The sequence below is a fragment of the Symphodus melops genome (assembly GCF_947650265.1).
Source record: "Symphodus melops genome assembly, chromosome: 7".
In the NCBI taxonomy this organism is placed as follows: Eukaryota; Metazoa; Chordata; class Actinopteri; order Labriformes; family Labridae; genus Symphodus; species Symphodus melops.
Window position 1 is genome coordinate 11295054 of NC_136697.1, and position 21244 is coordinate 11316297.

The window sequence follows — 21244 nt, forward strand, 5'->3', positions numbered from 1 at the left end:
AAGAAACATTGTGTGTGGTCCGGAGCCAAAAAAACAAACTAAGGGACTTTCCTGGTGTGACTACAGTAACCTCTGAGAACATCAGATAATATATCTGATTATTTTCTCAAAGAAAGCTAAGTTCTTGTTTTTTGAAACAAGGACCCATGCCCTCTTGGCTGGTAAGTAGCCTGCCCTATTGTAAAGCTATCTGTCATGTCTACCAAATTCATGTTGTTTGACCTAATTATGTACATGTGTTTCATGTTTCAATTAATTTGTCCAATGTGTGGCCCTTCACTCCTTATCTAACTCAGTATGGCCCTCGGCGAAACAATGTTGCCGACCCCTGGTTTAGAGGCTTCATCCTCTGAGATCCATGAATGTCTCAACTAAAATCTGCTCCAGTAATTCAGATTGTTGAATATTCACTGCCTCAACTATATCTTTGACACACCAAAGGTGCTCCAGTGGGAGTAAGGTGATTAGTAGGACTTGGAAGGAAGCTGAGTTTGGACTTGAAGTTTTATCCTCCGGGGGGGGGGGCATAAATGTTTGTTCACAGTTTGCTTTGATGAAGAAATGTTTGACCTACAAAGGGGTTTAGCAGAAGTTTAGAGGTCAGTTTGGTCTGTTGACTTCATCCACTGGTTTTTATTCAATTCGTAATACATTTTAATGTGAGCCCATCTAGTAAATGTAGGGGCTTTTCATTAGATTAATAAAAGCTTTAGCTCTTTGATAGTGCTGCGGGAAAAGTTAAGAGATTTAGTACAATTGATTTGAGAGCCCATATGTGCTTCAGTGTGAATGTCTGTGCAAAATGTAGAATAAATTTATCCCATTGATGGTGAGATACTTTCGTCAAAACCATTACTATGGACAGACCAATAGTTTGTCCAATACAGACCTTATCATTCATTCAACTATGCCACTAGCATGGCTAATAAAGACATTTTCATGCCTTTACAACACATTTGTTGACACATTTTTCCAAAGCCCCTATACAGAGATGAGGAAAGGCTTTTCTGGCATGCTGGTGGTGCCCCAAAAGAGGATGTCGGTAAGGGTTGTAAAAGAAGACCCAAAAGTATGAGAGGTATGCATTGAGAGAATTAACCCCCATGAATGCCACCAAGCCCTGCTCTCCCCCCTATTTATTTGATTATGGAGGTAGAGACCACATTTCAAGGGATAGAGTTACACATTCTGAACAAGGGGGGTCGATGAGTCACTAATGTTATCTGAGAGGATCACGGTAGGTGACTCTTGTACTTTCTTCTCAATGCTCCATATTTTGACATGTTGTCACCTCCATCCCAGAAGAGCTGCTGTTTTACCCAGCTGGTTACACCTCCTAAGCTACGATTGGCTGCCGTCTGAAGGAGAGTGCCGTCCGTATGTCTGCCCTCCCACTTGTCTGTCTCGCTGGATAGGCATGTGCTAGAGGAAGGCATGTTCACAAACCCCTCCCTGCACTGTGCTCTCTTTTACACACAAGCAAACCTAGCTTCTGTTACTGCAGTGGCTGCTGCACGTTGGCATTTTCCAAACAGCCAGGACATGCCAGACTCCATTCAGGCACCTCCCTGCCCCTCAGTAGACAGGAGGACTGGCTGAACTGAGCTGAGAGCAGGCTGTAGTGGACTGTCAGACAAACACACCCTCACATCATCAAGACAAAGTGGAGGAAACAGCCTGAGCACGTCACAAGGTAAGTCCTGATTAAATATTCATCTGAAATCTCGGAGCCAGAGGAGGTCTATTGGATTGGATAGTTAATCAAAGCAGAGATGCTGAATACTGACCTTGAAAGTCTCAAAAAATGGGTTGGGCTGTTCTTAATTCAGGGTCAAGAAAGCTTTGGACTCTTAAGTGATTTTATAAATTGTGTAAAGTGAAACTCTGAGCACGTACTGAATACTAATCGGACCTTGGGGAATAAAACATTGCCCTGAAAAGATTAAATGTTTAACGATATTTACATCGCAATTCATCTATTTTATAAGCAAGCTCCTGACATGCAACACAATCACACATGCCCAAGGGAAAACACACACACACACACACACACACACACAAATAAGCACACTTTCTATTTTAACCTTGCCATGTTAACATACCACAGCTTTCTTCCTTGCATGAAGCCCCGTCAGCTGTTTCATCCAAAAGGCTTTGGCTCCACATACCAACCCCTGACGCTCAGAAGCCACAATGCAACCCTGACCCTGTTGCTGTTGGATATCTTCAGTGATCTGAAATTGCAAGATGAAAAAAATGAAAGCAGAAAAAAAGATCTCAGAACTTGAGGGATTTCTCAGAAGTCTTCAAGGAGACAGTAAGTGAGAAATGTGAGTCTGACAGGAGAAAAATAGACAGGCTCCCTTTAGCTGCTCCAACTGGGTCCAAACAGTTGGCTTTGGTTTCTAAATCATCTCTGAACAGTAGACAAGGTTTAGAGTTATGCACTGGAAGGAAATAACAGGCAGTAGCCAAAAAGTTGAGGGGACGAATGGTTTTTCCGGGAACAACAACACAGACAGGGAGACTTGTAGAATTACATACTGTACAGACAGATGGAGAGAAAGTGAGAAAAACAAGAGGAGCAGACGGTGGAAATCAGAATAACCAAAGAATTCATTATTAATTGTTTACATTTTCTAAAGGCTAGGAATTCATATTACAATTTTCATAATCACTTTTTCAAACAAAACTCGTTTGAAAACACAAAAGTGTGGGTATCTGCCTGGGACAAAGACAACAAGTTACTGACAGCTCTGCATGTTAACCCTGAGTAAACCCATAACAACAAGAACACAGGGGAATATTTTTTTTATCAAATGTGAAATTGGACTCTTCAGAGGCTAAACTTAGTGCAATGGTGCTTTTGGGTAAAGAAAACAAGGACTTTTTTCAGCATGATTGTGTTGGCATCCAATCCAGTCAGATGAGAGAAAATACAGAAGAGGACCCAAATTTGGTTCCAGCACACGCAAAGGATACTGTTTCCTAATTAGAACCAACACAAAGTGTTGCTTATTATTAAAAACAAAGTAAAGCTAATTCTGTTGATATAATTAGCATTTCCAGTCATGACCCACATGGAGTTACAGTAGTGCGGGTTGTCTACCCACCAGATGATCAGGGTTTTTTATTCCTTGCTTCTCCAGTCATCAAGTGTCCTTGGGCAAGGTACTGAACCCAAACACTGCTCCTACTGGCTGTGCCACCTTTGTGTATGTGTGTATCTGTGTGTGTGTGTGTGTGTGTGTGTGTGTGTGTGTGTGTGTGTGTGTGTGTGTGTGTGTGTGGACTAAAGTAGCAAAGACACATGGTGTAAAGTGTTTTTTATTGTCTGAAGGTGAGAAGGCTCTATATAAGTCTGTTCCATGCACTTTTTTTTCAAAATTTGGTGCTTGATGAAAAGTCAAAGGATCATCATCTTGAAAACAATGTGGAATTAAATAACCAATTTTTAAGGGTGCCATGAAAGTGTGTGTCAAAGTTCATTACATGCCTTCTGTGTTTTTGGTCAATCTGGGAGGAACTAAATGAAAAGTGAGAGGGATCATTAAAGTCTGTGTCTTCCTTTGAAAACCACGAATTACACATTTTTATAGCATTAAGAATTGTTGAGACCGTTTCAGTCATAATCAAAGTAGCTTACTGACCAACTTACATTGGTATCCCAATATTGATATCACTCATCCATCTAAAAAATAAATCAGCTAACCAGTGACTTAACCAAATGTTGTCTGAAAGTCAGATTTTGGATAAGTTTCAATTGAGCTGCTGTTCAAATATTTATCATTGCTCATTGAGAGGTTGCCCCTCTCCGTGTCAAGAGTCCCTATTTTGTGGCTGTGGTAAAGAATGTTGTGGATTGAGATGTTGTGATTATGTGGTTTGATGCAGGGAGCTCAAAGTTCTGTGTGAGAAAGGACACATTTACCCTCTTGATAATGTAAGCTATTGTGAGATTTGTTACATGAAGTTTGCTTAAAAGGGTTTTTGACATTCCCTAAACTGAAATACTAGAGCTTTAGAACTTTTTTTAATTCATGAGAAAACATCAGACTTCCTCCAATACTTATCTTTGGGTTTAATTCAATGTGTGCGCAGGCAGCAGTTTTGAAGCTGCTGTGTTTGTGCTGTTCTGTTTGGCTGGGGTCTATCTGGGATAAGGCAAATATTTTACGTTTCGTTTCTTGGGTTTCCTGTGAGGTGGGCCCACTGCTCCAAGCATCTACAATTGAAACCTGTGCCACAGAAATGTGGAGAGTTACGCAATGACTGCTGGGAATTGTCTTAACCCTAACTCTGCAAGGCTGTTTCCTTTGCGGTAACCTGGTCAGAAATACATTTAAAAGTATATCTATTTTTATTCTAATGAAACTTGAGGCATATAGAAAAGGATTTCACTTAGTTTTATTGAGAGCATGCAGTATATAGCGTACAAATGGTAGGACAACAGAAGAGAGGCAGTCAGTTTTAGAAGGAGAGAGTAGTGGATGACTCGCAGCAAAGGGCCGAGTTCGGCTCGTAACCCACCACTGTGACGAGGACTAGAGTATCTGTACATGGGGCATGCATCATAACTGCTAGGCTATCTGCTCTACCTTCTTTTGTTTTTTGGAGAATTTGTAAGTTGATTTAATTTTTTTTTATATCTGAAAAAGTGGTAACATCTTTTTTTGAAGATAATATTTTTCTGGCTGAGAGCGAGATGATAAGGCTGATACTTCTTTCGTTAGCTAAGCTAACTGTCACATGGCTATAGCTTTAGGTCTGCCATGAGTAGAGTAATCAAACTTCGGCTATACATTAAGGAAACATCTTCAATCATTGCTGTCATGGATACGGGTAGAAAACAGGGAGGAGGACCCAATTGCAGATAATAATCCAACAAAATTGAAAACAGGAAGCCACCAGGAATCACAAAGAGCATACAACAGCAAAATCCAACAACAGACTGGTATGAAAAACACAACACACACAGGTGAGGACAATCAGACAGGTGGGAAACACACAAGGAGCAAAGAAAACTAACAGAAACGGAACAACTACAAAGTAAAACCTGATACCGAAAACACAACAGAAACTAGATATTACAAAATAAAACAGGAAACACTTAAGACCAGACTGAGAAACAATAATCACCAAACTAGAAACCTTAACACAAGTAAAACAGGAAACAATATTACAGACATCATAAAAGGACACAAGGATACAAAGTAACACAGGAAACACTGAAGACTAGCATTATAATATAAATCAGAAAACACTTAAAAACAGGGAAACACACTCTGGAAAAAATGAGAACTAAAACAAGACATGAAATCAAAACTAAATCCTGAGAATTTCTTTAACAACATTTATTATTGTGTCCTTTTGTCATAATCATGATGTCAAGCAAACCCTGTGTTTTGTTTGTTTGTTTTCGGTCTACTGAACATTTTCCATTCTGTTGAACAGCAGCAAACTCAAATACATGTGTGTGTAGAGAGACTTATTAAGATGTCCACAGTGACAGGTGCTCTGATAGGGCTGATTGACTTTCTGTGAATACAGCCTTTGCTAACATGACTCTTTTTGCTTTATCTCACTGTCACACCACCGTCAGACCTTTATCATCATAAACAAATTCTTGTGTCTTGCTGATTCTAAATCCCTCCCAAAGAGATCCAACTGATTGATCTTAAACTAGTTTGAAAATCAAAACAACAGTTTGTGTCTTAGCTCGATACGCTTTAGCTTTACATGCACATGTATAGGCTAAACTTAGACTTGTCAGCTGAGGTGCTGACACATTCCTCTCAACATCATGAACCCTACTGGCATAACAACATACAAACTGTATCAGTTTCAATGTATAACACGTGTATTAAGTTTCTGTAACAGAAACAGAACATACAATCAGATGGAGTTGTGCTCTGTTCAAAATCTTTGATGGATGATGACATTAAGTTCAGTGTTCTATTTTATTTAGTTTCCCAAATTAAGTCATTGTTAAAATGCACCATATCAATGTGCTAAACAGATCTAAGGTCTTCTTTAAAGAAGATAATTACATTTTAATCCAAAAGGCAGATGGACTTGGTTAAAGTTCTTGAACATGTCTGAATTAAAGAAATGATAAATCAAGAGGCGAAAATGTCTTTAAGAACTTCAACCAAGTCCATTACCTCTTTGACTGAGAAGCTACAGCCACATACCAAGATTATAAGTATTGATCTATGTAGGCTACAATAAGCCAAAATGTAAAACAATAACAAACCCTGAGGTATCATTTAAGTGTTACTGGATTGTCACTCATTGTCTTAAATGACCTGTTTTCTTTTTTTGAGAACTAGAAAACACAATAAACTAGACATGGTCTCACACACATTGACACATTAAATGCACGTCTTTCACTTAAAATAGACACACGTACATCAGTGTTTACCCCTCTCAGCTTGTAAAAATGTGTACACCCATGTCTGTTTATAAAGGATTTCTTGCTGTTTATTGCTGTCCATCAGAGAGTGTGTGAATGATGGAGGTCAGAATTCCCAGCAGGCACATTTGGTGGTGTATGTCTGTTTACTGCATAGCTAACATTGTTTGGGGCTGCGGCTCGGTGGCTGTGGTGTCTTGAGAGGATGATGAGCTGCCACAGAGGCTGGTGGTCAGGAGAGGGGGGTGGCGGAGTGAGAGAAAGGGAGAGTCACTTAGAGGTAAGAGAAAAATGACTATAGTGAAGAATAGAGGTCAGACAATGGGAGTTATCAGTATCTTAAGATGATATAGTCATATACATAAACTTTAAATGATATGCAAGCAAAAACGTGACAGATACAAGGAACTAGCCACGGACATTTCAATTTAAATAAACAAAGGTTTTGAAGTAGGATGCAGGGAGAGCGCAGAATGAGAGGAAAGTAGTGACTCACAACAATCGTTGACTGTTTTTGTGTCTGTAGGAGTATATTTTTTTTCTCTGCTGACCATAGCTGCTGGGCTGTATGGTCCAGAGCTATTTTCAGCCCTCATCCTGGATGGCAGGGCTGTAATCAAGGGAACTTCGGGTCTGCCACTGTTGAATAATAGCTGTCTTGGTGCATGGAAGAAATGAAGCAGGGAGAGTGTGAGAAAAACACAAGTCTTTGGGTAAAAAAAAGAATGAGAGGGAAAAAGACACTTGAGCATAATTTGATGTTTTTGTGGAGCCGTGTGCCACAATTGGGAGTACAAAAAGAGATTACTGCCATACTGAGTGTTCCCTCATCTGGATATAAATTTAAGAGCCCATATCCCACAAAAAATATCACAACTTAACCTCAAGTTAATGTGAGTTAGTGTCTAAATGCATCTGCTTTGTCCCTTTGGAATTCATGAATGACTTCATTGTTTGAGGTAACTCCATAATAACCAAGACTGCTACATGTAAAAATAGACTTACAAGTTTTTTCTAAGTGTTGTTGATTCAACCTTATTTGTTTTTGCAGATACCACTGGTCCAAGCAGATAATGTGACAGCAAACTGTTTTGAAAACTAAAGACAGAGAGATGATGGAGAGACAACATAAACCATCAGAAAATGGAATAAAAGGAAAGCCCCCATACTCGGTAGAAACCCCTTATGGCTTCCAACTTGATCTGGACTTCCTGAAATATGTGGATGACATTGAGAAGGGTAACACAATCAAAAGAGTCCCCATCCAGCGCCGAAGCAAGGGCCCACGGGCAAGCACTCTACCCAGGAACCTCAACCCTTCTGGGTGCGGCTACCGCCCAAGTCCTTGGGGTTCTACTGGAGCTCTTGGCCCGAGGTCAAAATTGTCAGATGGCTATCATCACAACTACATGTCCTGGACAAATGATCAGAGGTCACCACTTTGTCCTACAGGACTCAAATCCCTGGTAGAAATGGAAGCCAGAATCAAGGAGTTTGATGAGCAACCTTTAGGTGAACACATCAGACCTAATCTCCTCCGTGCCTCCAGCCTTCCACTTACAGTACTGCTTAGACAGGGATCAGAGTCGACCGACGACCCGTGCAGCCTCCGAAGTTCCAGGGATCACCTTGAAGAAAGGAATGTTTCTTGTGAAGATGTGTTCTACTCATCAGCTAGCCCTCGACCCCAAGACTGCTCAGAGTTGTTGAGGCGCCTGACAGAGGCCCTCGAACGTGTGGGAGAGCTTGAGCTGGAGATGAGGGTAGTTCCAGAGCTCAGGGCCCAGATCTGTATGCTTCAGGAGGAAAGGGAAAGACTGCGTTTGGCCCTGAATCAAAATATCCAAACTTCTTCAATGAATGGAACCACAACCTCGAATCAATATGAAATATCGGATATCAAAAGGCCACGACATGAAAGTCACCTTATGTTCCCGAGAAATCATGGTGTCCATCAAGAAGGCTCCAATCCATCACATGAATGGAGGACCAGTACAGATCTGGATGAGCTGCTGACGGTGACTTCCCTTCAAGCTAAGGTAGCTGTTCTAGAGCAGAAGCTTCATGAGACTGGCCTGGAGCTGCAGAGAGCATTGGGACTTCTAAAGGAGCAGCAGGACGAGAGCACACGAAAGGAGGAAAAGATTGCGCACCTGGTCAGGAATCCTGGAGTATGGGTCCGTGCAGAGAGAGTGCTGGTAGACCAGGATGGAGATGAGACAGTGGTGAGAGCCATTGAACCAAATAATCAAGTATCCAAAAGTCAATATGCATCAAACTCTGCAAGAACTGTTCTTAAAAATGAACAGCTAAGTCCACAAAAAGATTTTGTCACTGATTCTACTGAAAAGAGCTCATTGGAGTCTGTTGGACCTATAACAGGGGCTTCCGAAAGAGCTCAGGTCATGCACCACATCAAGAAGATCAAGCAGCTCCTGGATCAGCAATGGGAGTGTTTGTGTGCAGACCATCATTCACAAGAGGAGGGTAAACCTCTAAAGCACTCGGATCCTAAAGTCAACTCTCTGCAGCAGGAGATGATAAGACTTGTTGACATCCTCAGCTCTTACTACACCCGGCATGGAAACATGGATGAGGAGAGGAGTCAATATGGAGGTATTGTAATCAAAAGAATGAATGTTTTCATCATTTTGCAGGACTGTAATCTATCCATTTAAACAAACATCTTCATTTGAATGAATAATCTGTAGGTTCAAGATTTTGGATTGGAAGAGCTCTGGTGTCTGTTACTTCTTTTTACAAATCACGTTCAAGCTGAGTTTGGTGGGACATGGAAAACAGTCAAGTGGAGAGGAATAGTCATCAGGCATGCATTAGGCCTCATTTTAGCCTTGTTTTTTCTTTTGCGCTAATACACCACGACAAATTCCTTGTATATGTAAATGTACTTATACTACACAATAAAACCGATTCTGATTTTGATGAAGGCCGATGCATTCTGCCTCTGGTTAGCTCGCTATTAATAGCAACCAACAGGATTTCTACATGACAGCTCTCTGAAGATCTTATCCGTCCACTATATTGTTGCCAGGAAGAATTTAAAATTTACTAGCACACAGAAGAAGGAGCTTTCACTGATATCCATTATCAGTTGTCTGGAAAGCCACTGACATATTGACAATCCCCTTTAAATGTTTAAACCAACATCAAACTGCAACCAATACATACCATAAATTGTAATCTGTTTTTCTCTTCTCTTCTAGAGAATTCCAAAAATCCCATACTGCTTAACTGAAATAGCCTATGTGAATTTTCCGAGAGAAATGTATTCAACAAGGTTTTCTCCAAAAACAAGTGATCTCAAGACCCAGTGGGCATTTTTGTTACTGAAAGTGCATAAAATGTTTTACATGAATATTTACAAAGGTTATTCCAATCTGGCATCAAAATGAATACTTTTAAACCCATTTAAATCTTAAACCTAATTTAATCATTCCATAGAAAAGTGTGCATACAACATGGGGTCTAACGGATTGTCCATATTTCTATGTTATGGGATTGAAATAGAGCTATAATTGTTACCTATGCCAACCATGGAAACCTAAATGCTGTACCAAGACAAAAATAAAGTCACATTTATGAGGGGACTTTGGCTGCTGGTTAACCATGATTTCAGCAAAGAAAGATTAAACCTCTTCAGAAATCTTTGTGAAACACTGGACTTCCACACACTTCTCACAGTAAAGATGTTTTGAATTAAAAAAGAAGCTTTAATTTAAAAGTCTCTGCTACCATTTAAGACAACATTATGGTGCTAATTTGTTAAATACAGATTGACATGTTACCTTTTAAAGGAATATGGTTTGTGAGACAATCTACTTTATCTGTATCAACATTTTGACTTTGTACTGACTCCACTGTGAAGATTTGGTTATGTCCAAAAGAAATCAGCATTAAATCAGGATTCATTGTAGTCCTTTTAGACCATACAATGTTTTTTTTTCAGTTCAATATTTCATTATACTCTTTGTGTTTGTCTCCCATGTAGCCTCTAAATCCATCATGAGGACAGATGGATGTTCTCTGATGTCTGAAAGCCCACATTCTGGGGGTGTTAATGAAAGGTTAGTAAATAACTCTCTGACATTAGCAACCTTTAGAGTTATGATTATTGCTTGAAACCATACTTATAGGTGAGGTTACTTTAGCTACTGTCATTTAAATGACAAAACATACTGATTTAGCATTGAAGGATGACTGCCACTCCCTCTAAAGTTGTCATTAAAGGGACAAAAAAGCAGTGACTCCCATGTCTTAGGAAATTTAAGTTCCAGTTTTGCCATCTTTTAAAGTGTCCAGTGAGCCTTGTTATTGTTTCTGATGGAGTAATATTGGTTGCAAAAGATGCATTTAATTGTTTCTAAACTACCAATTCAGCAATAAAGGAGGGACAATATCAAAACTGTTTTTAATGCTGATTAATACAGGTTTGTAAACCTCACAATTTCTTTCAAGGTGCCAAACAACCTCAAGAGGAAATCTGGATGGGCAGCACAGTGTGAACCAGCACAAACAGAAGGAGGGAATCATCAGCCCTTGGGAGATGGCTGATGCCGACCCAGGGAAGAGATGGAGGGAGGAAAAGAAGCAAATGTTCCCAGACAGACAGATGATATCAGGAGTTGTTGGATCCAGGCAGACTAATGATGTTGAAGCATCTGTCAAAGCTGAGACTCAAGAGAAAACCGCCAAGATGAAACTCAGGTCCCCAGGAGAACAGATAGAAGGGAATTCAGGCTCAGAAATCAGGTGAGAGGACTGGAACTACAGCCTTATAGTGTTTGTTTGGAAAATGTTATCTGATGTTTACTCTTCAGGGAATAGCTCCCGTGCTTACTGTCATCTCATGGGAACACACTTTAAATTCTTTGGGAAAAACCATATATATCTATGTCCCCTTTTTTTCTCTTTTTTAGGGAGACAGTAAGTGAAGATTTTGTGGCTGCTTGTCAGTTCCTTAAAGATCACATGGACAACATGGATAACCCTAATGATGACATGGTAAGCAGTCACAATTATTATGGCAATGGTTCAGGTGGTAGAGTCGGTTGATTGGTTCGATGCCCAGCTCCTGCAGCCACATGTCTGATGTGTCCTTGGGCAAGACACTTAACCTCTTGCTCCTATACTGCTTTGTCGGCAGTGTACAACCTCTACCATCAGTGTGTGACTGGCTGTGAATGGGTAGGTGTGACATGTGGTGTAGAAAGTGCTTTGAGTATAGTCAGAAGACTGGAAAAGCACATTAAAAGTTCAAGTGAATTTACCATTTACCATATCTAATGTCACATAATCATATGCATATCTTGTGGTGAATAAGATAAACTCGTCATAAAAACAAAAACCAAAGACAAACAAATTGACATACAGGGAGAGAATTATCACTCAACACTGCAGCTCCTTGCAGCTCTTCAGTCAAGCTGCTTAGCAACAGATGGCAGATAGACAAAGTGAGCAACAAGCTTGTTAAATGTGAAGGTGGACACAAGAACATAGCTTCAAGGAGAACTACAACATTTCTTTTTTAGAACAAGACATAGCTTAAGGTATATGAATACAAAAATGTAAAAGCAATATCATTGAATATGAATGAAGCAGAATCAAAAGCATGGAGGGAAGAGTAGAGGGGGAGCTGAGTGTGTCTGAAGAGAGCCTTTGAGTTTTTATGGACATACATTTGTTGGACGTACAGAGGCAGCCCTTAGGTGCTCATCTTGATTTGTTGACGTTAGATTTACATATTTCGGTGGCTTACATATTCACACTAACAATTTAAAAAAACTAATTTTAAGGGGGTCTGTTTAAATACAGCTCATCAAAAATGTAACAATGTCACAATTGGCATTGTTCCTATGTTGCCTTGTGTTATTTTGCAGAGGAAGGCCCTGGTGGTTTGTTTTCAGCATTGGTTCGGTGCAGCAGCAGAGGAGTCATCAGTAGCCAGCAGGTTGGCCGTATACCTGAGAGAAGTGAAGAAGACCACTCCTTCTCTACTGGCCTTCTTGGTCAACCTGGCTGACGACAACAGCAACACTGTGCTCCATTATAGTGTGTCTCACTGTAACTACGACATTGTCAGCCTGCTACTAGACACAGGTAATGGCATCGTGTGGGCCAGAGCAGTTTGGTGTTACTTAAAACACAGAGAAAAACAAATGTTCCTTTTTTTCCCCTGTTCAACAGGTGTGAGTGAGTTAAATCTTCAGAACAACGCAGGTTATACACCTGTAATGCTGGCCGCGCTAACAGCACCTGATGGACCTGGTGGGATGGAGGTGGTTCGCAAGCTAATGGAACAGGGCAACATCCATACTCGCTCTAGCCAGGTAACACAACCGAAGAGAATGTACCTTAAGAGTAAAATGTTTTCTTTTTATGTGAATAGTGGCCTCACGGACAGAAAATAAACAGCAGTGAGATTTGAAGGTTTTCCAGTTTCCTATTCATTGTATATACTCCATAAAGAACTTACAATGCCACAGGGTCATCCCCTGATGTGTAGAAATATACTGGGAGTTATGTGCACTGTAAATCATGCACATACGGGAACAACTGCACAGCTCCTGAAATACACCTGTAAATTCTGTGTATTTATATTTTATTATTTCTTTATTCTTTAGCCTTTTATATATTTTTAAATCGTATTCTATATATATTTCATTATAAAATATGTTGGATCAAAACACAGTCAAATTCCTTGTATGTGTAAATGCCCTTTGCAAATGTATTCTGATTTGACACGTAACAATGAATTTACTTAAATTTACTTGTGAAATCAGATTTCTTTTTGTGGCATTGAAAAAGCTTTTTACAGTCTGAGAAAATCCCCACAGCCTTTTAGAACTACAGTGTGAAACTAAAAAGATGTTGGAGAAAAGAGTATGATTAAAACAAGACACTGTGGGTTGCATCTTTGGAAATGTCAAAATGTGTATGACTAGTGTGACTATGTCCAGCTATGCTGCTTCAAAGTTGACCATTCGTTTCTAAAGTTTGTCTCTATGGACTTCCAAAATGTGATAAAAGTTCAATGATCATTTGATAGTGTTCTCCCAGGTCATCCTTGAGCAAGATAATGTGCATCAGAATGTTTTGTTTTAAACCACCACATTTTAGTTACGCTTATGCAGCATCTAAATAATGTGGGAAATTACCTAGACTCTCAGGAGACATCTCTGAACAGAGGTGTCAGAGAGCCACAGGAGGGCCTCCTCCTTCGCAGACAGTACCATACGAATGTAAATGTTATTTGATTATCACAGAGTCACTGTCTCCAGACAGACAGAATACACTAAACTTTAAGATCACCATTTGTTAAGTGTAAGGTCACCTCCCCATATCTCTCTGTATTGTATAAAAGGACTTGTAATGTAAAGGTTCGGGAGAAGATGCTCTGGCCTCTCCTCCGTGCTGCACGTATTAAAAAGAGATCTGATTCAAGCGCCACCGTGAATTTTCTTCTTGAGAATTAGCAACTCTCCACCTCGTAAAAGGAGAATTTTCCACGACATTATGGCGACGAGAGGATGGGATAGACGTTCCGCTGATTGTTCCCTGAGACTGAACTGAAGGAGCTGTCGGCCGGGGAAATTCCGCTCCGACAAAAGGAGATTTTGGATCCCACCTGACGTCAGATACAGGGTGCAGACAGCGGACGCTCTATCTAAGTGAGTACGGCGTTTGAATCATTTGCTCAATTTGTAAAAGCCTAGGTAGCTGAAACGTAATTTAAGTCCTTTGGGGTGGTTTCAGTTATGCTTTTCGGGTCCATATAGTGTTTTATGGACGCCATGCCCATGTAATACCGGTCTTGGAGGTTTATGTTTTGGTAATTCCCATACCCTGCGCGGTGATGGAGGTTGATGTGTAGTGTGTTTTGTTGCTGTGTAGTGCGTTTTATATGTTTAGAGTGTCTTAAACGAGAAAAGTTAAGAAAAAGAAAAAACGAAAAATGAAACTAAAATATCTAACGAACAGCACGAGGCTGTCTGCACTTAAAGAATAAAACATGCGAAACAACGATTATTATAGATATACAAGGCCCCACTAAAATAAAATGGGCGTATGAGTGATAATCAAAAATCAAAACTTTGTTTGCGACATTCAGTGTCTGGCATGCAGATTGTATGCTATTGAGGTGCGTTGCTCGGAACTTATGTGTCATACAAACCACCTGGCTGAATTAAGTTGCAAAAAGTTTTAGTGTATGTTTGATAAGATCCAACCATACACTGTATGGGAAGATCAGTGTGATTGTGAAGTTGTGTGAGTGATAAGCCCATTGAACGTTTAAGCACATCTGTCCCAGTGAGTCACTGAAAACATGAGAAAACAAAACGGGGAAAAATAAACATTTATATCTGATTTTTTCTTTTTCTGACGCTCTGCTGAATTAAGAGCAGACAAATGGGGATTATGTGATTTAAAGATGTTCAACTTTAGCAATTTTTCACACATGAGATGTCCTCTATTAAAAGAAATTAAGCACAGAATGTTTTATGATGGCGTTGAGTATGTTAGACTAAAAGGTAAAAATGAAAGTAGGAAAGAAGATTTTTGTTTTTTCAAAATTAGTAGAGATTGAAAGGAAAAAGAAATGAGGTTTTAAGTAAGAAATGAAGGACAAGTAGAAATGTAGGGTTAGATTTTAAGATGTGACTTCCTCCTCTGTCTCCACACCTACAACTCTGCAGCAACACCTCCTCCACAGGAGGTCAAGCACACCAGACGAACTCTTAGAAAGAAGGGGGGCCGACCAACATAACCGGATTTAAAAGCCTTCTTTCTGTCTCCTTAAGCAAGTAACTCTGTTTCTCCAAGAAAGAATTTTTACACAGGCCATGTCAACCGAACAACATAAAGGAGGTTGCAGAGGAAACACCTGAAAAAGACTGGAGATTGATGGGCCACAGAGTCCTGGACAGAGATTGCCACCAAAGAGCAAAAGGAGAAGAAGACTGGGTCCATATCGAACTGAAAGTGCAACAGCACTGACTCCAAGAACAATGCTACAAGAGGGAAGGAGATGGGAACCCTGAGTTTCTAATCTGCAAAAGGACAAGATCCAGAAGAATCCTGGTCACATGCACCACCTGAAGGTGTCTGTTGTAGGATTCCTCTTGACACAGCCAGGAGACAGTGGAGGAAGGTCAGAGTAGTGAGCAGCACATACAGAGACACACACACACACACACACCCACACACACACACACAGAGAAAACACTGATTCGACTGAAAAAGAATAAACATAGCAACTAACACTGTAATGATAATTAAAATTTTAAACAATTTTAAATTTTAGAAATATAATAGCATATTATATTGTTTTCCAGTCAAATTTAATTTTAGACGAGATTAAAAGATATCCATTTAGTCCTGAGACTGTTTTGAAATCATTGTTTTATAAATTAAAGTGCTATTGTTGAATTTTCTAAATCTCACCATACCTCCCCCATCATGCCTGAAGAAAAACCAAATTGGGGTTGGAATTCATTAAAATACTGAAGGGATGTAAATGAAGGTGGTCAGCATCCGGCAGATGTCTGTAACACCTATGTTAATCAGCTTGGGTTTTTTAGTTTGTTTTAACAAATGCAAATTCTAGCATTTCTTTTCATCTTGACTCACAGTTCTGGGTTGCTTTCACAATCAATGGTGCATTTTATTCTTGGATGTAGACGCCATAGGGTGTTCTTCTCCAATTTTTCACTCTGGATTGAAATAGAGCTGAGAAATTAGTTTTTATCAACCATTGTGTATTAATACACTTGTTCAGTATGTTGGCAATGTCTGTGTATATGTTTCCCTATGCAGAGGCATTGTCAAGCTGAGACAGTGTTTGTTGTTTGTCCATTTTTGTTTTCTGGCAGAAAACGGTCTTAAATTTTGCAGGACAAGTTTGCAAACTATTTTAGTTTAAAAAAAAAAAAAATGCATTATTTTACTCCGGAGTTTCATAAATTTGGTCCTGATATACCTCCACAATCTTGGATGTTAATAAAACTGAAAAACAAACAAACGGTTGCCTCATTGGTTTCAACAGGCTATTGTTTGTCCATGGATTTTATAAAATAGTGGAGATCTCCCTACCCCCACACATGGGGGTAGAATTTTGGCCATGACTGACTTTTTTGACTTGAACTCCTGACGCAGATAAAGCTTCAACTGACTTGACACAAGCTTTATCGAGTTCTCTCTGTCTACGACTACCAGACACTACCAACTTTTTTTAAATCTTTTTGTGCACTCATGTGATTTTAAAATGAAGAACAGTCTTAACCTTACTCTTTACAGCTCAAGATGGAGAACCACACCCCTGTCTGTGTCAAAACCAAGAGATGCACTCTTTGACACTCCTTTCATTAACTTTGATTTGTTTGTACTAACACTGCTAACCTGTCTGCTCAGGCAGCTGTACTATTGGGAAGGATTTCACAGTACATACTGACTTTAAATATGCATTTCATCAGTATGTAAATGTCAGCTCATACAGGTGCTAATGACCCAGAGTCACTGGGATTTGAAGCTCCTGGGACTGCTGCTCTTTCACCTGTCTCCCCCACTCTACAAATGTTTTTTCCTGTAAAAAATATGTTTCTACCCCTCAAAGACATCTCTGTGCGTCAAAAGTTTGACACATGGTCTTGACCATGTGTCAAAGGGGTGGATAACCATGCTTTTTAAGTTGTCTTCCCTAAGGTGAAAGCGGCCCTTCTGGGGACTACATTGGTGAGACTCCACAACATCCAGCCTGGAGATGGAAAGGACCTGAGAAGGAAGCATGGACGTTTTAACCACGGTGGACAAGAACCAGATCTGGAGCTGCTGACAACAACAACTGCTGTCCAGATAACTGAGAGGGACACCTGGAGATGATGACAACATCCACGGATGATCGGATAGCTGAGAGGGATACCAAGATCACTGCAAACCTTTTTCGAGCCATGGCACCGACGGAAGAACGACGATCTAACCTACGGAGTGCTGAGAGAGGACGCCGTGGGACGATTACCTATCATCAACTGATTCACTATACTGATACTTAGACACCCCATCTCTTACAGAAGGGTAAACATGGACTGTGTGCAACAACAGATGAAGACACAAGATTCAACACAGGATCGGAACATCCAACAAGGGCATGATCAAAAAACTTGCCACAGAGAACTGTTTCAACAACATAAGTGCCTATTTTGTTATTATTTTGTTTTGTTTTTGTTTTATTTTTACTTTTTATTTGTTTTCATTCATTTCCACTGTAACGAACAGTCTGTTATAATGACCTTGTATGGTAATTTCTGGTACAAATGTTGTGTTGACACTTTGTGTCAAAAAGGGAGGAATGTGGGAAATTACCTAGACTCTCAGGAGACATCTCTGAACAGAGGTGTCAGAGAGCCACAGGAGGGCCTCCTCCTTCGCAGACAGTACCATACGAATGTAAATGTTATTTGATTATCACAGAGTCACTGTCTCCAGACAGACAGAATACACTAAACTTTAAGATCACCATTTGTTAAGTGTAAGGTCACCTCCCCATATCTCTCTGTATTGTATAAAAGGACTTGTAATGTAAAGGTTCGGGAGAAGATGCTCTGGCCTCTCCTCCGTGCTGCACGTATTAAAAGAGATCTGATTCAGGCGCCACCGTGAATTTTCTTCTTGAGAATTAGCAACTCTCCACCTCGTAAAAGGAGAATTTTCCACGACAATAATCACTTATAGGAAAGAAACATTATGTTTTCCGTAAATATTTCAATTATCTGTCCGTCCACAGACAGGCCAAACAGCTCTACACTTGGCAGTGAGACACGGGCGGGTTGTGATGGTTCGCCTGCTGCTGAGCTGCGGAGCGGACACAAACATTCAGGACAATCAGGGAACCACAGCCCTGATGTTTGCTGCTGAGAGGGGACACACACACATCGCAAGGCTGCTGCTGGAGAGGAGCCAGTGTGACCTCACACTGACTGACAAGGTGATAATGCAGAAAACCCCACAAAGTGTGGCTTACATGATAACCAATAGTGTAAGGTGCATATTTGTATTTGCCTTTGTATGTTCATTTTTCCAAGGAAATAACATTTCACTGTGCAAAAAAATGGCAGGCAGCCAAATGTTATTGAAAATATAACCCTATTTCTACTTTTGTATTCATATAACTAGGCAGAAAAAAAGGAGCTTAGATGTATGAATGCTTAAATGTGGTGACTGACATTGTGTGGATGTGGGTGGACTAAAAGTCTGGATGGAGCTAAATACAGCTTTCCCAGGATTAATCATGGATGCAGTGAAACAAATCTTCATAGGCTGAGTCTGAGATGAGCTAATCTGCACATTTGCCAGTCTGAAGTGATGGGAGGCAGGGAAAAGAGCAGTGAAGAGGATGCAAATGTTTCCTCTCTTTTTGACTCCATCTGCCTTTATTTAAGTGAAAATGAGAGAATAAGACCTTCAATCACATGGGTACTATCTTGATTCAAAACATGTTTTACCTTTACTTGCACTCAGATTCATTATCTTAATTAAATTAAAACTTATTAGACGTAATGAATGAAAGTTTAACCTTTCACAGTGTTTGTTTTTAATGTGTCCTCTAGGAGCATTCATTTGCACCTCAGGGTCATGAAAAAAACATTTCTAACACTACACCGACCATCATTACCAACATCAGTGCTGTGGCACAACTAAAAGTTAATAACTTTTTGTTAAACGGGGATCAATATTAACAGTAGATGAAGGCATGGACTTCAGCAATAACTAATGAAAAACAATCAAATAAAAAAAGAATTTAAAGCACTTACATTTTAATAAAGGCTAAAAACCTATTTTGGGTAAAACCTAACTCCATAATTTTTTCTGTCATCATTGTAATGAAAAACTAACGATGCACAGTTGAAATCCTTGACTCTCTTTTTAAAGACAGCTTGCAGATTTGGGCAAAACAAGTTTCCAAAATGTTTGTTTGGACTACAGTAACAGAAAACAGCAGTATTGTTAGCATGGTTAAGAAAATGTGTTTGTTGTAATCCTATGTATAATGTGCCTGGCTAGATATTCAGAATATGTTTTACTCATTATTGTCCTTCTCTTTTTTTGTTCTGCAGCGTGGACAAACTGCGCTCTCTATCGCCATGCAAGGTTCCCACACTGACACAGCAACCCTCCTGCAGGCCCACGCCAAAGCTCGAGCATTGTAGATTTTTGTAAAACTGGAAAGTCACATGCAGAAATATCTTTTATTGTTGTCTTTTCTGTCTTCAGCAATTTTAAACACAGTTATATTGTTGCTTGGGTTGAGCTGTTGTTGTTCTGTTCTTGTTTTCTTATGGACACATTTACAGAAATATAAGCTTACGTTTTGGATGTAATTGCATTATTACAACATAACATCATTGATGAGTGAGGTTAAGCTAATATCTGTCTGTCAGGATTGCTGTGGCAGTATAGAGCTACAGTTAATGTCTTTAAATGCTGATGTTCATAGTTATGTCTGACCTTTGCACATCAAAGAAGAAACTTTGCTTTGCAAACTATGCAATGTAAGAATATTTATTAAAACTTTATGATGTAGCTCAGATTTCATATTGACGACTATAAAAAAAAAGTGCTTGTGATAAGTTCCCCTATACCAGAAGCTTTAAAATATTTGAAAAATAATACTTATTCAAAATTTTACAGAAGCCATTTTCTTTCATTAACAGTATGTCAAATACACGTATACAAAGAATTGAAACGAAATGAAGCTGCATGGAAGGAACATGAAAGAAAGTTTAATCAACCTGTTGATACAATTAGCTGTTAGCTGTCTTTGTTTTGAGCTGTAAAGGATATAATTGTATGATGACACAAAATGCTTGTGTAAATATTAAATGATCATGCAAAATGTAATAAATGTACATTTCGTGGGGGGGAACTGAAATCTGCATTTTGAAAGTCCTGCCTGAAACATGAACCCTCCTGCTGGTCCACCTAAAATTCACTGTTTGTAATTAGGGCGCAAATGAGCTGTGCTTTTGTAGTGCCAGAACTTTCCAGCAGGTGGCATAGCTCCTCCATTTCACCCACATTATTGGCATACGAAACAAACATAATACACATACAGAAAGCAACAATGTACATCAATCTGGAATTCTAAAATGAGCATATCCAGGGGATTAGATCTAATCCCTTTCAAGTATGACACACAATTATAGACATGATACCCACCGAATTGTGCTAATTCCACCATGAGAGGAGCAATGAGATTCACCTGCACCCCCCCTCCCCCAAAGGGAAACAGTTAGTGGCTACGCTCTGTGAGAGGATGTGAGATAATGTTGGTGAGATAAAACAAAAAGGATTGAGTGTAGAGATGAGGGGGAGGGTGGATTTCTGTCTGAATGAGCAAACCCACCTCATTTCCCCCCCAAGGATTTTTCTTCCCAGCCCGACTGACTGACTGTCCTGCTGCTTTAATGGCCATGAGCAAATATATATCCTCAGAACGAGACAGAGATGGATGGATGGAGATGGAATCAGCTGCTTTTCTATCAGTCAAATGTCACAGATGAAATATAAGGACACAGACACGAGGAAAGAAAAAGAAAGAAATCAGCACTACTATATCAAATCTATATTTACTGAAAAAGATGAAAATGTTGACAATAGCTTTTATTGTATAGTAACCTGTAGTTCAGTTGCCCATATCACACATATATAGTTGTAACCTACACAGACCTTCATGCCACACTGAATAGAGGTGGTCATCTTAGCTTTCCTGCAGCATTGAGCCGCTGTGACACATATTTGTCTGCTGGAGGAACCTCT

General features: G+C 39.7%; 1 protein-coding gene across 3 annotated transcripts; it reads left to right on the forward strand.

The window, feature by feature from the left end:
- Positions 1-1416: 1416 nt before the first annotated feature.
- Positions 1417-21065, forward strand: LOC306827472 (KN motif and ankyrin repeat domain-containing protein 4-like). 3 transcript variants are annotated; one of them, XM_079349311.1, is made up of 10 exons: positions 1417-1693; positions 2127-2317; positions 7467-9031; positions 10425-10500; positions 10892-11185; positions 11353-11437; positions 12313-12532; positions 12620-12762; positions 18213-18413; positions 19543-21065. In XM_079349311.1, the coding sequence occupies exons 3-10, from the start codon at positions 7528-7530 to the stop codon at positions 19633-19635; spliced, it is 2616 nt and encodes an 871-aa protein (XP_079205437.1). In that variant the 5' UTR covers positions 1417-1693; positions 2127-2317; positions 7467-7527; the 3' UTR covers positions 19636-21065. The 3 variants fall into 3 exon arrangements, with proteins under 3 accessions (XP_079205437.1, XP_079205436.1, XP_079205438.1); XM_079349310.1 differs by lacking the exon at positions 2127-2317 and having other exon boundaries at positions 1418-1693; XM_079349312.1 differs by lacking the exons at positions 1417-1693; positions 2127-2317 and adding an exon at positions 7050-7374.
- The last annotated feature ends 179 nt before the right edge of the window (positions 21066-21244 follow it).